The sequence below is a fragment of the Dama dama genome, chromosome 10 (genome assembly GCF_033118175.1).
Source record: "Dama dama isolate Ldn47 chromosome 10, ASM3311817v1, whole genome shotgun sequence".
NCBI classification, from domain to species: Eukaryota; Metazoa; Chordata; class Mammalia; order Artiodactyla; family Cervidae; genus Dama; species Dama dama.
Window position 1 is genome coordinate 23,563,419 of NC_083690.1, and position 14,327 is coordinate 23,577,745.

Below are 14,327 nucleotides of genomic sequence, written 5' to 3' on the forward strand. Positions count from 1 at the left end.
CACCAGCATTTCTTTCTTTCTATTTTTGAGTTAATTATATTGTATTTTGAATTATTTTCCCAGCTTTTCTGTATGTATTGCGTGATGCTTTCTCTGATACAGTAAAACATTTGAGTATACAATAGATTACAAGGTCTGCAGTGATGAATTAAAGATAAAAGTGCTTTTTAATCTATTTGCAGACACAGCTTCAGATACAGTTCTTCCTGTTTTTGGTTGTTGACAAAACATAAGCAGTTTCTTACATGTTTTTAAAATTTACAGTCAGGCTCTTTCCCTTTATCTGGAAGGAAACTGAGTTCCCCTTTCTGCAGAGCTTTCATCTTGTGGAAGAGACCACAGGAAAGTGCAGATGAGAAGAAGGTCGGAGGGGAAGAGAGGTTCGATAAAATGTGACAATTAAAAAATGAAACTAACTATGCTCTGGGAAGGAAGGATGATTTACTCCCTTCTGTGAGTCCTGTCTGTTCTCCACAAGCACATGCAATGTGCAAGAATGCCTGTTCTAGGATGGACTGGAGCACAGAATCCCTTGACTGTGAAACATAGTCAAAACCACACGAGTGTATCTTGACACAGTGGGACCCTTTGCGGTTGCTAGATCACAGATCTATTTATTCCTACACTTCACTACTCCAAGAGCAACACTCTTAGTCTTTCTTAGAACCGTCACTTCTTCCCTGAAAACACGTAGTTTTTTTTTTTCTTTCCTGTCTCCTTTCATTGTTGGTTGATTAAAAGCAGGGTGTTCTAACACCATCTCGCTACCACACTTGGGAGAATGAGGCCGGGAAGCAGGTGTACATGGGTTGTGAGTCAGGCGTGTGAGTCTGCAGCGACTTCCGCTTTGTCCACCCAGTGGTCTTTATCTGTGTTGAGGAGGGGGACGGCTGCTGGGGATGTCATGGAAGATCGCACTGTGGGTTGTTTTCAGCTTTCTCTTACCTGGCTCTGACTGAGTCCCAGTCTAACACCAGTTTGGCAAGTTGCTTTCTCTGCTTCTGGATGTTGGGAATCTCGACCTGGAAAGAACACACGAACACACCGCATGGGACGAGCTCCAGGCTTTTCAGTTTAACATCTGAAGGTGTGATCTTTATTTACAAATGTTTTTTCTCTTTAGGCAAAGGATTTTGTACCCTCCGCTTACGCCCCTTATTTCCAAAAAGAAGCGTAAATGTCAAAAGCACTGATGGTTAAAATTTCAGATACACGCGAACCTTCCCTGCCCAGCCCCCACCGAAGTCCCCACCTCTGCGATGCCATACAGGGGGTCCACAATCTCCTTCTCGACAAAGACTTCGTGCTGAGAGAGTTCCAGAGCCAGCTGATTCTCAGCATCTCCACACGTCTCCAGCATCTTCCTTTAAAAAACAAGATGCCCCAACAACACATGTACATCCATTAAATCTGGCCCCCAAAGCCCACACTGAGCCAGCTCCGCAGTCCCCACGATGGGAACACCTTAGGGCGCTACACGATAGAGCCTTAAAAATGCGTAAATTTATTAGGGCGTGAGTCCACAGGCTTGTTCTTTAAAATGAATGAGACTATCTCAGGTACACTGTGTGTGTGCATGGGTGGGATGTGTGTATACAGTGAGGTGACAACTCACTGAAAGGTTAGGTCCTTGGATCAGGGGGAAACCAAGTAGTCTCAAAAAGCACTCTGAAAATCGTTTAAAACATACATCAAGTTCATTATTCTATTTTGTTTTCTGTCTGCTAGAAAATAATAGTAAAGTTCATTATACTGTATCTGTTTTCTGTCTTCACGGCCTAGGCAGTGCCCTTCAAAGAACGACAGAGAACTACAGGGCGCAGAGAATGGCAGACCCTGGAAATGGGCTGAAAAGTCCGAAGGTCATACCCAGCTGGGAGACGACGGCCCAAGTTACAGCAGGAGAGAGAGCTAACAGGATCCAAGGACACTAGCCTCGTAGAGAAGCGGGTGGAAGGAAAGGTCAGCCTTCCCTTTTACGATGAAAACAGCTTTACTACTAGATTTTAAAACTATGTAATACATGATCATAGTAAAAAAAAAAAAAAAAAAGAAAGAAAGAAAAGATCCACATAATTCAGCAAAGGCCCTATTTGAGATGACCCCCACTGACATTATGGTGATCATCTTTAAAGATTCTTAAGGACTGGAAGGGACTGGTCAGGACCTATAAATCCTAGTCAACACCTGAACCAGGGAAGGGACTCAGTTCTTTATATCCAGGCTCAGCAGAATAAACACTGACCTATCAATTACTTCGTTATTAGCCCTCTGTAGCCTCAATCCCCACTTCTATTAAAAGAAAGATCCTCTAGCATCTCAGGGGCCTCCCCTGGGGCCTGAGCCGTTCCCCTGGCAGATGGGCCACGCCATCACGCTCACGGTCCCTCTGGCCATGCAGGAGGCCGCCCCCCAGCCACCCACTTCCACCAACCCACAGGGCGCTAGGTTCTCTTTCTGATAGCAGTCAATTCTTACCCCAGGAGAGAGTCTTCTAGCTGAGTTGATGCTTCCTGCATATTCTGAGCGAGAGCTGTCAGAGGGAGTTTTTTCTGGAAGGCAGAAGACAATGGGGTTTTATTTTTTTCATTAGAGTTGACACCCATTCTTAATTACCTGCGTCAGATCATCAGTCATTGGTTTCTTCTCCAGGTACACCGCACAGGTAAGAAATACCTATTTAGGTTTAGGTTCCAGTCTCAAAGGAATCAATTGTGTGGCTTAACCTCTGTGTTCATTTCCTCATGCCTGGAAATTAGGGTTAACAGTGCAAGGGTCCTAGGGCTGTCTGTTGACTAAAGGAGCTATATCAAGGTCAAGCAACCCCCCACACGGTAAGTACTTAGTACATGTAAGCTGCTATTATTACTGTGTTGTTGCTATTACTATAATTACTCGTTAATCAAGAGCATACTATGTCCTATACACTAGGGACATAGGACATAAGACACAGACCATGTCCTCTGATTATCACGGCAAATAAATGCAATGAACTGCTCAAATTTCAAAAATTGCTAGAGTACTCATTCTTAAACTGGCTCTTACACTGGCCGTAATCATAAAGATTTTGCTTCAGTTAAAAATCTGAAAATACCAAGCTAAATATCCAAAAAAGTTTAAGGTTTTTAAGCACAAAACCATTCCTATTCCTACCAGAGATTGGTTTTTCAGCTGAAATGACCATAAGGGTCATCTGATTAATGTTCATACAGTGTGGCTGGGAAATGGGAAGCCCAGGGCGCTTATGTGGCCTGACCAAGCACCCCAGTGAGGGCATGGAGCCAGACCTTGGTGCTGATGGCCCAAGCCCCAGTTCAGATCCTGTCCACACCTGGCTGGTGGCTTATCTCAGAATACGGGCAGAAGATGCCAGGACGGCTGCACGTAGGTTGGTCATAACACCATAACCTGCTAACAAAAATTGCTTTCAATGCTACAGCATCCCATGTCATTTCGCCTTCCAAGTGGGAACAGCACTCATGTTTAAGACCCCGGGTTCACCTTGCCATGACATAGCTCTGCCCTGACCTCACGCATGGCACCTGCCTTTCCTGCTTTCAAAGGGGTCCACCCAATATACTTAGAGAATTTCTCTGGAAGGCTATACAAGAAACTGCTTCTACTGGTGGTCCTGGAGAGGGGGACTGGGTACCCAGGGAACAGAGCTGGGAGAGGCATCATGTTATGCTCACTTGAATATTATGGATTTTGACCATGTAAATGGACAGCCCATTCAAAATGGTTCATTTAAATTTAAAAATAAATAACAATGGGGACTTCCCTGGCCGTCCAGTGCACTTCCATGCAGGGGTCACGGATTCGATCCCTGGTCAGGGAACTAAGTTCCCACATGCTGCATGGTGCAGCCAAAATAAAACAAAATAACATAAAAAATAAATAAAAATAAATAACAACAAATATATTTATCCATCTCCCTTCCCCATCAGGTTATTTTCAAATAAACAAACAATAGGCTTCATTTGCCCCACAAGGAGATGCTCCCGGATTCCACCTTTCTAGACTAGGAAGCTATAAGAAAATGGGCAGTATACTTGGATCACAACAGAGGATAATTCATGCCTTTTAGTGATGTTGCCTTTCTAAGGGAACTTAATGTATGCTAAATGCAATGAGGAAGAGAAATATACTTTGTGCAATTCTAGATGGAGGTCTATGGGGAAACAAATCATAAAGAGAAGAGTTTATTTTGACAAGTGTCATTCAAGTACCCAGCTGTAACTAAGCTGTGGTTTCCATGCCCTTACTCCCAAGCACAACAATCCCGTTTCCTAACGTCCAGATTACAGACATTCCACTCATTTGACACTTGAGCTGATTAATGAAGATGCTGTCTACTCACATCAGATGCCTCTACAGAGACGGCTGAGGGCGTCCTAATTTACAAAAGGCATGCCAGCTGCGCAAAAACAATTCCAGATCTAACAGGTATGACCCACAATATAAGCTGAGAAGTTTGGGTTGACAAGGCCACCTGCTACGCCTCTCTTCCCTCTAATTCTTGCCTCTTCCCAAGCATGGAAGCTTTCGATGGGGCCTTGGGGAGGCTCCTCCGGTATTTCCTCGAGCCTGAGAGACTGCTGCAATTTTCTCAACATGATTGACATCTGATGGCCGCCAATCACCTGTCATTTCCATGGTGACTCCCCTTCCCACATGCAGAGTATAGACATTCTCAGAGCCTGTCCTCGGCACTTTGATTTGAGGTTGGAAAACGAAGGCTGAGGCATCAGGTTTCAGCAACGAGGGTGACACACCTTTGCCCCTGCTGCCTGGGACAGGCCCACCAACTGCCACTCTATTCTCCTTTACAGCCAGGCCACTGCCTCCTCCAGGAAGCCTCCCTTAACTACCCCTCTCCTCCTCTGGTATCCGTCCTTGGTCCAGAGTTGTGTCTTAAAGCAGACCAAAGGAACAAGAAGACAGCTCTGTGTGAAGGACAATGACCTATAGCATGAATGGGAGGAAGCAGGAAATACTGAGACTGAACTGATAAGGAAAATTTGATTGGATTATGAAGGCTCATGTCATCTTCCCCAGGTGGCTCAGTGGTAAAGAATCTTCCTGCAATACAGGAGATGCAGGTTTAATCCCTGGGTTGGGAAGATCCCCTGGAAAAGGAAATGGCAACCCACTCCAGGATTCTTGTTTGGATAATCTCAGGGGCAGAGAAGCCTGGCGGGCCACAGTCCATATGGTCTCAAAGAGTCAGACAAGACTGAGTGACTGAACATACACAAGTCCTCTAAAGAGCCTGGACTTTAGGATATTTTGTACAGCACAGAAAATATGGCCAATATTTTATAACAATTTTAAATGGAGTATAATCTATAAAAAGATTAAATCATGAAACTAATATCACATTGTAAGGCTGCTATACTTCAATTAAAAGGAAAAGAAGACCTTGAAATTAAACCCAGGCAATGAGAACCAGCCACTGTCCTGACACAACACTGCTGGCCTTATGGGATGCTTCCTTCTGTGGATCTATTCCTTCAGATACTGCAGAATGCTTAATATCTTGGTCCCTGCCCTCCAAATGTCAGGAGGGTCCCCCTGACCTTATGGCAACCAAAAAAGTCTCCATACCTTTCCAAATATCCCCAGGAGTATAGTTCTGGTCCCTGCTGAGAACAAGTAAGCTTAAGAATTTTTTTTTAAGCAGAAGGATAACAGGATCAACTTTTCTGTTGTCTGTGTTTGTTGTTTGGCCTCTCTGCATGGAATGTGGGCTCTCAGTTCCCTGACCAGGGATCGAACCTGTGCCCTCTGCATTGGAAGTACAGTCTTAACCCCTGGACTGCCAGGGAAGTCCAGGATCAATTTGTATTTCAGGAAACCAACTCTGGTGATCACGCTGAAAAAAGGCTAGAAAAAGAAGGAAATTAGAGGCAGACAATGTAGCTCAATAAGTGACTGAATAGTCCATATGAGAGGTAATCGGGTCTTGCATTTAGGCAAAGGTGCTAAAGATGGAGTGGAGGTGAGGAATTCAAGACATAGTCACAGACAGAATCACAGGACTTGCAAATCAAGCAGCTATGGGAGGGAGAGGATAAGACAAGAAGGAAAACAAGACAACCTGGTCTGCATAATAGGGTGCATGGAATTCACGAGTCAACACAGAAGGAAGAATAGGTTATGCATGATAAAACAGACAACCAGGGGAAGCAGCATTTTCCTGATTGAAAATGGTTTACAGGTGCCAACAGGGTCCTACTTGTGGAGCACAGGGAACTCTGCTCATACCGCGGCCTGGATGGGAGGTGGTTTGGGGGAGAATGGATACACGTGTATGCATGGCCGAGTCCCTTCACTGTTCACCTGTCTCTCTCACAACACTGTTAATCGGCTCTACTCCAATACAAAATTAAAAGTTTAATTAAAAAAAAAAAAAAGACAACACGGTTTACAGGTGCCTGAATAAACATACTAGTTAGGAGCCATGAGGAGAGGAGGAGCCCCAAGGAGTGTGAAGGCAAGAATAAGGAGATGAACGGCAGACCCTTAGGGAATGACATTAACAGGGTAGCAGAGCAGAGGCCATGGCAAGAAAATGTGAAGGAACAGTGGGGGCAGGACCAGTGGGCTGGGCCTGGTTCTGATGGCAAGCTGGACAGAAACGTGTGTAGGAAATATCAAAGGAGATGACACAGATCATCTGCCACCAATTCTTATGTGACATCTAGTGACAAATAAAACAATATGGGAAATCATAGCTTCCCTGAAAGCCATGGAAACTCCCACTTTAAAGTTACACGGGCTTCTAAGGGTCAGAGTACGCTCACAGGCTGGGAACTTATAACACTAAGGAGGGAACTGCCTGATGAACAAAGCTGCGGTGCTCTGCTCAAGGGATATGGGGACTGGGATGCTCTGAGCAAACGTACCCTGGAGTAGACATCGGACTGTTTCCTAAAGCCCATCCTTCCTCCTGCCTATAACAGCATCCTGAGTCCTGCTGAGGATCTATTCTGGTTTCAATGGAGCCTACAAGCCGGAGGTAAGACCACAGCCCAAACTCTGGGATGAGCCGTGATTAACTTAAGCTAACCAGCACATCCCGTCTCCTCACCCAAACTCACCCCCACCCACCGTAACTGGTGGGGGTTGGGAGGAGGTTGTTCAGGAATGGAGAATGTGACTCAACGCACATCATTGCAATGGAAAGGGACTTCTACCTGCCAATGGTATGGGAAAAAAGAAGTTTCCTCACTCCATTAAGGACACTACTAAAAGACATGCTCTCTACTCCAGCTGGACATGCACAAAGAAGCAGGCGGCCCATGGAAGCTGCTGGTAGCCAGCCTGCACCGTGAGGGATAAAGCAGACACTGAAGAAGTTAAGAGGAAAGATGGAAAGAAACTGGGGTCCTGGTTATATCGCTGAAAGGCTAGACCAAGCTGTACCTGAAGTCATCCCCACTACTGGATTTTTCAGTTAGTAAGTCAGTTAATTCTACTTTCTCAGATAATTCAAGAGAGGCTTTCAGCTTTCTGCCATCAAAGGATTTCTAACTGATGGTACAATCTCTAAAGGGCTTCCCTTGTAGCTCAGCTGGTAAAGAATCTGCCTGCAATGTGAGAGAACTGGCTTCAATCCCTGGGTTGGGATGATCTCTTGGAGAAGGGAAAGGCTCCTCACTCCAGTATTCTGGCCTGGAGAATTCATTCCATGGACTGTATAATCCAGGAGGTTGCAGAGAGTCAGACACAAGTGAGTGAATTTCACTTTCACTTTCTTTTTTTTTTTTTAATATACATTTACTTATTTTAATTGGAGACTAATTAATTTACAACATTGTGGTGGTTTTACCATACATTGACATGAATCCGCCACGAGTGTACATGTGTTCCCCATCCTGAACTCCCCTCCCACATCCCTCTGGGTCATCCTAGGGCACCAGCCCCAAGCACCCTGTCTCATCACTTTCACTTTCAATCTCTAAAAGCACCTGAAGAGAATTCAGTGTGAGCAGGGCCTTCAGCTCAGGGAAGCATGAAAGAATGTTATGGTCAGGCACGAGTCATGAGTGTGAATGGTGATACAAGGTTCATGTCTGCAGTCAAACCTTCTGATGCTACTTGGGAAAAATCGACTGATAAAGGACAAGAAGCTTCTCAGGGGCATGAGAATCTGGGCTCCGAGTCCCAGCCGGTACTCACGTGTCTCCTCTCTGCGTCGGTGCCATGCTGGCCCTGGAAGCAGGCCATGAGACGCTTGTGGGAATGGTGACACATGGAGCGCACCGTGTCTAGGCGCCGCTCGATCTGAAAACAGAAGAGACAGACGAGCGGTTGGCGGGGCTCACGAACCAGCTCAGCCTCCTCTCCTGCAATGTCTGCACGCAGGCAGGGAAGAGTGTCCTGCCATGGAACTTTTCAGCTCTCAGGTGTAAATGGAAAAGGCTCCCATACATCTACAGCAGGGTTTCTCACTATTGACAGCTGGGCTGGATAATTCTGGGCTAGGGGCAGCTGTCCTATGCATTATCGGTATGTTTAGCATCATCTCTGGCTTCCACCCACTAGATGCCGGTCGCACCCAACTGCCCCCTTTCTGACAACCACAGCTGTCCCTGGATATTGTCAAATACCCTCCCAGAGGCCAAAACGGTCCCCGGTTTTGCAGTGAAGCTTCAGGTCCCTTATAGGCTGACTCTGTGTGCAGGAGGAAGGGACAGTCCTGACTAGAACTTGCACTTTGATGAGCGGTGGCCAAGTCACACACTACAGCACCGGCAAAGCCCCGGGTCCAACCAGCAGCACTGCAGATGAACAAGCTGAGGCCAGCCCCAGGCCCGCTGCCAGTGGGAAAGCCATGGGGACATTCAGCTTCCTCCAGATTGTGGCAATGGAGTCCTCCACACGCAGTACCTCAGAGAGAAGAGTCAAAGATGTGCTCCTCAACTGACACTTGAGATCAGTGTTTTCAAAATTATTCCTTATTGTTCCTTATTGGGCTTGGGATGGCTTGGGGGGGAGGGGGCTGTTTTTGCCTTTATTTATTTATTGTTTTAGAACAAACCTCTAAAGCAAAATAGACAGCCAACAGTAAGAAACTCTGACTCCGGGGGCCCACTCATCATCATTAGCTTCCCAAAATATTATTGCTGGGATATGGCTGTTTATGGCAAAGAAAGCTGCTTTTTACAGGAAGGAATGCCAAAAATGTGTATTCTGATGACTCATTAAGAATGAGGGCAGGCCCTTAGGGATGCTTTCTATTTTAAAGAAAAATCAACAGATTTCAAGAAGAATACATTTTTACCCCAAAACATTTTACCCAAGTAGATGGTTTTGGGCCTCCTTCTCAAGCAGCCCTTCTTCAGACCTGGGGCCCCTCCCAAGACCCCAATCTGCAGCCTCATTAATTTAGGACCAGATGCCACATCACTTGCCCCAAATGTTATAATGACCTGATTGTAAGGCACTGGAAAATTAATATGCATTCTCCATTGGCCATAAAAACACGGGCGGGGAGGGAACCCAGAAAACTCCATTTTTACTCGATTCCATTTTCCACTGGTGGTGGTTTAGTCGCTAAGTAGTGTCCAATTTTTGGGACCCCATGGACTGTAGCCTGCCAGGCTCCTCTGTCCATGGGATTCTCCAGGCAAGAGTAACAGGGTGGGTTGCCATTTCCGTCTCCAGGGGTTCTTCCCAACCCAGGAATCGAACCCAGGTCTTCTGCATTGGAGGCAGATTCTTTACTGACTGAGCTGCGAAGGAAGCCCCAATTTCCACTAGAATTCCTTGAAGACTCAGACAGTAAAGAATTTGCCTGCAATGCAGGAGACTCAGGTTGGATCTGTGGGTCGGGAAGATCACCTGGAGAAGGGAATGGCTACCCACTCCAGTATTCTTGTCTGGAGAATCCCATGGACAGAGGAGGCTGGCAGGCTACAGTCCATGGGGTCGCAAAGAGTCAAACACGACTGAGCGACTTCACTTTTATAAAGTCCACAAGGATAGGGCCTTGGTCTGTTAGTTCACTGATTTATCCCAAGTGCTTTGATCACTGCCTGGCCCATGAATGGAAGGTAGTATGTGTTGAAGGAACAAGTATATACTGAATCCCTGTACACGGTATTAGAAAAACAAGAGTAAATAATCTGTGGTTCTTGCCCTCCTGGGGTTGACAGCCTCTTGGGGAAATTCCATACAAACAAGATAAAAGGGCGGCCTCTTGAACTGCTCTAACTGAGATCTAAGAAAAGAGGCAGGAGAAAGAGCAAATTGAGGGAAGTCTCACACCAGAAACAAAATAACTTCTGTGGCTTGTGACAGTGACAAAAACCATATCAACAAGTCACTAATATCTACCCCTTACCACAGGCCGGGCTCTGCTCCCAGGGCTGACCACGTTTAACCCATGAGCCCCCCCCAACAACCCCACGGGGTGATATGTCGATTACCCTCCTTCTTGAGAGGTGGAAACTGAGGCAGAGGGAGGTTCAGAGAATTCTTGAGGCCACCCAACTAGTTAGGGGCAGACCTGGCATGGAATACAGGTGGCTGTTCACCAGACTCAGCACTTTGAACCACGACACGCCTTCTTTATGGCTAAAGGCCACAGAAATAAGAGCAGGAAGACAACTGCTGCAGATGTGGAATGTCTGTGTTATAAAATAAGGAGTTCCTATATCCTATGATAAACCACAATGGAAAAGAATATGAAAAAGGATATATAGATATATATAACTGAATCATTGTGCTATACAGCAGAAATTAACACAACACTGCAAATCAACTATACTTTAATCAAATAAATATGTATATAAAAAAATAAGGATTTCTAGAAACTACCTAACTCCTCAGGCCCCGGTGGATGTTTCAGCAAAGAGACAAGAATGGTCACTCTCCGAGTCCCATACAATTTCTGCCTCTACCTGCCAGCAAGAGCTCTGGTCTCTTCTCAGGGCTTTGGGGATGAAATCACTGACATGAGATGTGGGAATGAGAATGCTCACAGGAAAACCTAGTGGAACTGGAACAAACAATATTTCTAAAAGTCTGAAAATGGATTTGAAATATCTGATAAAAGCTAGTGGGGAAATAGTGTTAAGAATCTGATTCTTAAGCTACAGTATGTATGTTAGTCACTCAGTCGTGTCCGATACTTTGTGACCCCACGGACTGTAGCCCGCCAGGCTCCTCTGGCCATGGTATTCTCCAGGCAAAAATACTGGGGTGGGTAGCCATTCTCTTCTCCAGGGGAGTTTTCTGACCCAGGGATCGAACCCAGGTTTCCAGATTATTTACCATCTGAGCCACCCGGGAAGCCCTAAACTATAATAGTGTACATCAACTATATCTAAATAAATATTTTTTTAAAAGATTATGATTCTTTAATAAATCTTAAAAAAAAAAAAAAGGAGTCCTTGATAAAAATTTCTAGTCCTTAAAAATAGAAAAAAAAAAAAAAGTGCTCTTAAAATCTTCTACCTGCAGAAAACTGTCATAATTTAGGAGACTGTTTTGCATGGGGTGGGAGCAGAGCACAGGCAGTGTTTTTCTAAGTTATGCAGCTCCTCTGCGCGGGAAGAGACAGAAAGTCATCTGGGAGCAGATCTCTGGTCTCCAGGGACTCCTTGGAGCACACCTGAGGCAGGTTATGAAAATAAGAGGCTAGGAGACAGGTGAAGCAGTCTTAACAAAACCTGCATGTGGAAGGGGCCCTGTCTTTCTCGAAGTATTCGGTGTGGCTGGGGATGGAGTGGGGTTGGGTGAGGTGATGTCTATATAGGGTCCCAGCCCTCCTGGGAGAAACACCCAGCCACACAGTTAGGGAAGCCTATTGAGAGGTGGCATGGAGTAGCCGTAGTTAAGGTCCCCGGCAGGACACGCCCCTCCCGGTACAGAGAGGAAAGTCTGGCCTAGCCATATGAAGTCACCCAAGGGCCTCTGGGTGGTTTTGAGAGACCAGGTCACTGTCACTGAGACTCTGAGTCCTACGGGACCCAACTTGGCTCAGTCTTGGGGGAAGAAGCATAAAAGGGAGCAAAAAAACTCCAAACTCTGTTGGAGCCAGTGGGGTCACTCTTGCAGCTGGTGGGGCCTGTTGTATCAAGGGCACCGCGCAGCGAGCGGCCTGCAGGGACCCGTGACCAGGCCACGGTGCCCACGGCCCAGCCGGCCCAACCAGGCTCCACCCCCTCTCCCCACGCCAACACCTGGCACTTGGACGCGGGACTAGCCCCATCTGAACTTCACAACATGACACCAAAGTTTCAGATCCCCTTTTATCACCGTGCAACCCAACTGCTTTTCTTTTCCTGCGCAAAACCATGCTAATCATGCTAATTATGTTTCGGGAAAAATCCCCCCAAAACAAAGAACCATAAGGTTCAGCTCTCCCCTATGGGTTTTTTATTTGTTTGGTTTTTTCTGCCTATGGGCTTTTTTGTTGTTGTTCTTATTTAAATGGAGCACTTTAAAAAGTCTTTCTTTTGTTACCTGTAACAGATCTTCACTGAGGACTTCTGTTTTCTCGGCCCTGTGGGAAAAATTCAAAGTTCAGAGTTAGACGTCTGGAAATAAAAAGCAACCCATGAAACTGAGTAGTTAGTATCCTGGAATTTAAAACACAACAGGTAGAAATGAATGATCACAAGGGAGGAATTTTTACCAGTTTTTATATTAGAGGGCGACTTTAGCAAAGCCACAAAGAAACAAATAAATGAAAGTCTGCAGAAACTAGCAACCCTAAAGACCAAATGATTGAGATCAGTGGTTCTCAAACTTGGGCATGCACAGACCCAGCAAGGTGGGTGGGGGAGGAGGTATGGCCTTAAAATGCCATATTCCAGAGTTGCTACCACTGTAGTGAGATCCTGAATTTGTAACAAGCCCCTCCCTGCCCAGAATTCCCTGGCAGGAGGCCTGTAGACCACACTTTGAGAAAATACTGCTCTGGAGAAAATTAAACTTCACTTCTTAAAATGATCACTTATGAGTTTCACAGCCAACAAGCGTGTCACAGATCCAGAAAGGTTATGCAATGATACATACACTAACAACACTTAAGTCTTCCTTCCTTCAGCTATCTCATCTTTACTTTCAAAAGAGCCAAAATATTTTCACCCTTATCTATGCTTCAGAACTCCTGCTGACCTTTCTAGAGGACTGATACAGCAAACGACAATCAGCAGAGCCCTGTGAGCTGCTGGAACCTCATGTGCCAGACCATCATCTTTTTCCAAGAAGATTTTTCTCTGCAGTCCAAAACAGCAGCATTGTTGGTATACCCAGGATCACTACAAAAGAGCCATTCTGGACTTCTGGTTCAAATAGTGATTTAAGCCCAGCCATTTAACATCCCTACCAAATTCCCACTGAAACAAACTGGGAAAGTTTTAAAGGAAAATGAAAAAAAAAAAAAAAAAATTCAGTTCTGATCACACTGTAGGAGGGAGGAGGGAAGACCATTGATGAATCAGAAAATTTGAAGCCTTTTTATAAGATACACTGCAGAATGGAAGGCTGCATGACCTTGATCTTGCCCATGAACCAACACAAGAGAAGGAGAAGGCATCTGGCCAGAAAAACTGGTGGGACCCCCAAGAATGACCACAGAACACAGCTAGGCTCAGAAGAGCACTAGATGCAAGGACGGTGGCCCACACCCCCAATCCCACGCTTGGGAGACGGCACGTCGAGTGAAGCCCAGCCGTTGGCACAGAGAGTTCCAATACCAGTCGTCAACAGCAGTGCTCAGTTAACCTGGAGATGCCTATATGAGTGGCTCACTTGTGGTTTCTGCAGGAAATTAGAACTCTGACCTGATTCAATCCTCCCAGGTCCAGAGGAGCAGAGCCTGGAGATCAGCCCAAGGCCCCAGGTTCCCAAAGAGGTCAACTCAACTCTATGAACGAGTTCTGGAAGCAGCCGGCCAAAATATGTCATCCTAGCCCTCGCTTGGCACGCATGGTGCCAGGCATTGCTGAAGCGCCAAACATAGGTAGTCATGCCAGTTAGGGAAGTGGAGCAGGACCCCAGCTGACTATGAGCTCAAGCAAGTGGCCTCAGAGAGAAGCCTGTGAGTCAGCCTAGCAGGGACAAACCTGGCATGAGACCACCATAGCTTCATCATTAATCCCAGCCTTGCCACTCCTCGAGCAAAATACCACCTCAAGACTATGTAACTTTCATTTGTCTTCACTGACCAGAACCCAAAGTTCTGGATAGGGCCTTGGATGACTCTGACAGCATGCTGATATCTCCTTCTGTAAGTAGAAGTACGTGCAGAGAAAAGTCCCAAGGCCTATTAAAATATTCACAAGTTCAAAAGAGAAGATTCAGAGCGC

At 45.9% G+C, this 14,327-nt stretch overlaps 1 protein-coding gene across 5 annotated transcripts in view; it reads right to left on the reverse strand.

Moving 5' to 3' along the window:
• ARHGAP17 (Rho GTPase activating protein 17) overlaps positions 1–14,327 on the reverse strand; it is a 98,880-nt gene that overhangs the window by 46,256 nt on the left and 38,297 nt on the right. For all 5 annotated transcript variants that reach the window (XR_009694434.1, XM_061153048.1, XM_061153044.1 and 2 more), the window contains exons 2-6: positions 12,478–12,517; positions 8,185–8,289; positions 2,479–2,552; positions 1,253–1,364; positions 946–1,022 (exon numbers count right to left, since the gene is read on the reverse strand). Coding sequence is in view for 4 of the 5 variants with exons in the window: in XM_061153048.1 (XP_061009031.1) it covers positions 946–1,022; positions 1,253–1,364; positions 2,479–2,552; positions 8,185–8,289; positions 12,478–12,517 (408 nt within the window). In the remaining variant the exon portion in view is untranslated. The remainder of the gene's footprint in view (positions 1–945; positions 1,023–1,252; positions 1,365–2,478; positions 2,553–8,184; positions 8,290–12,477; positions 12,518–14,327) is intronic.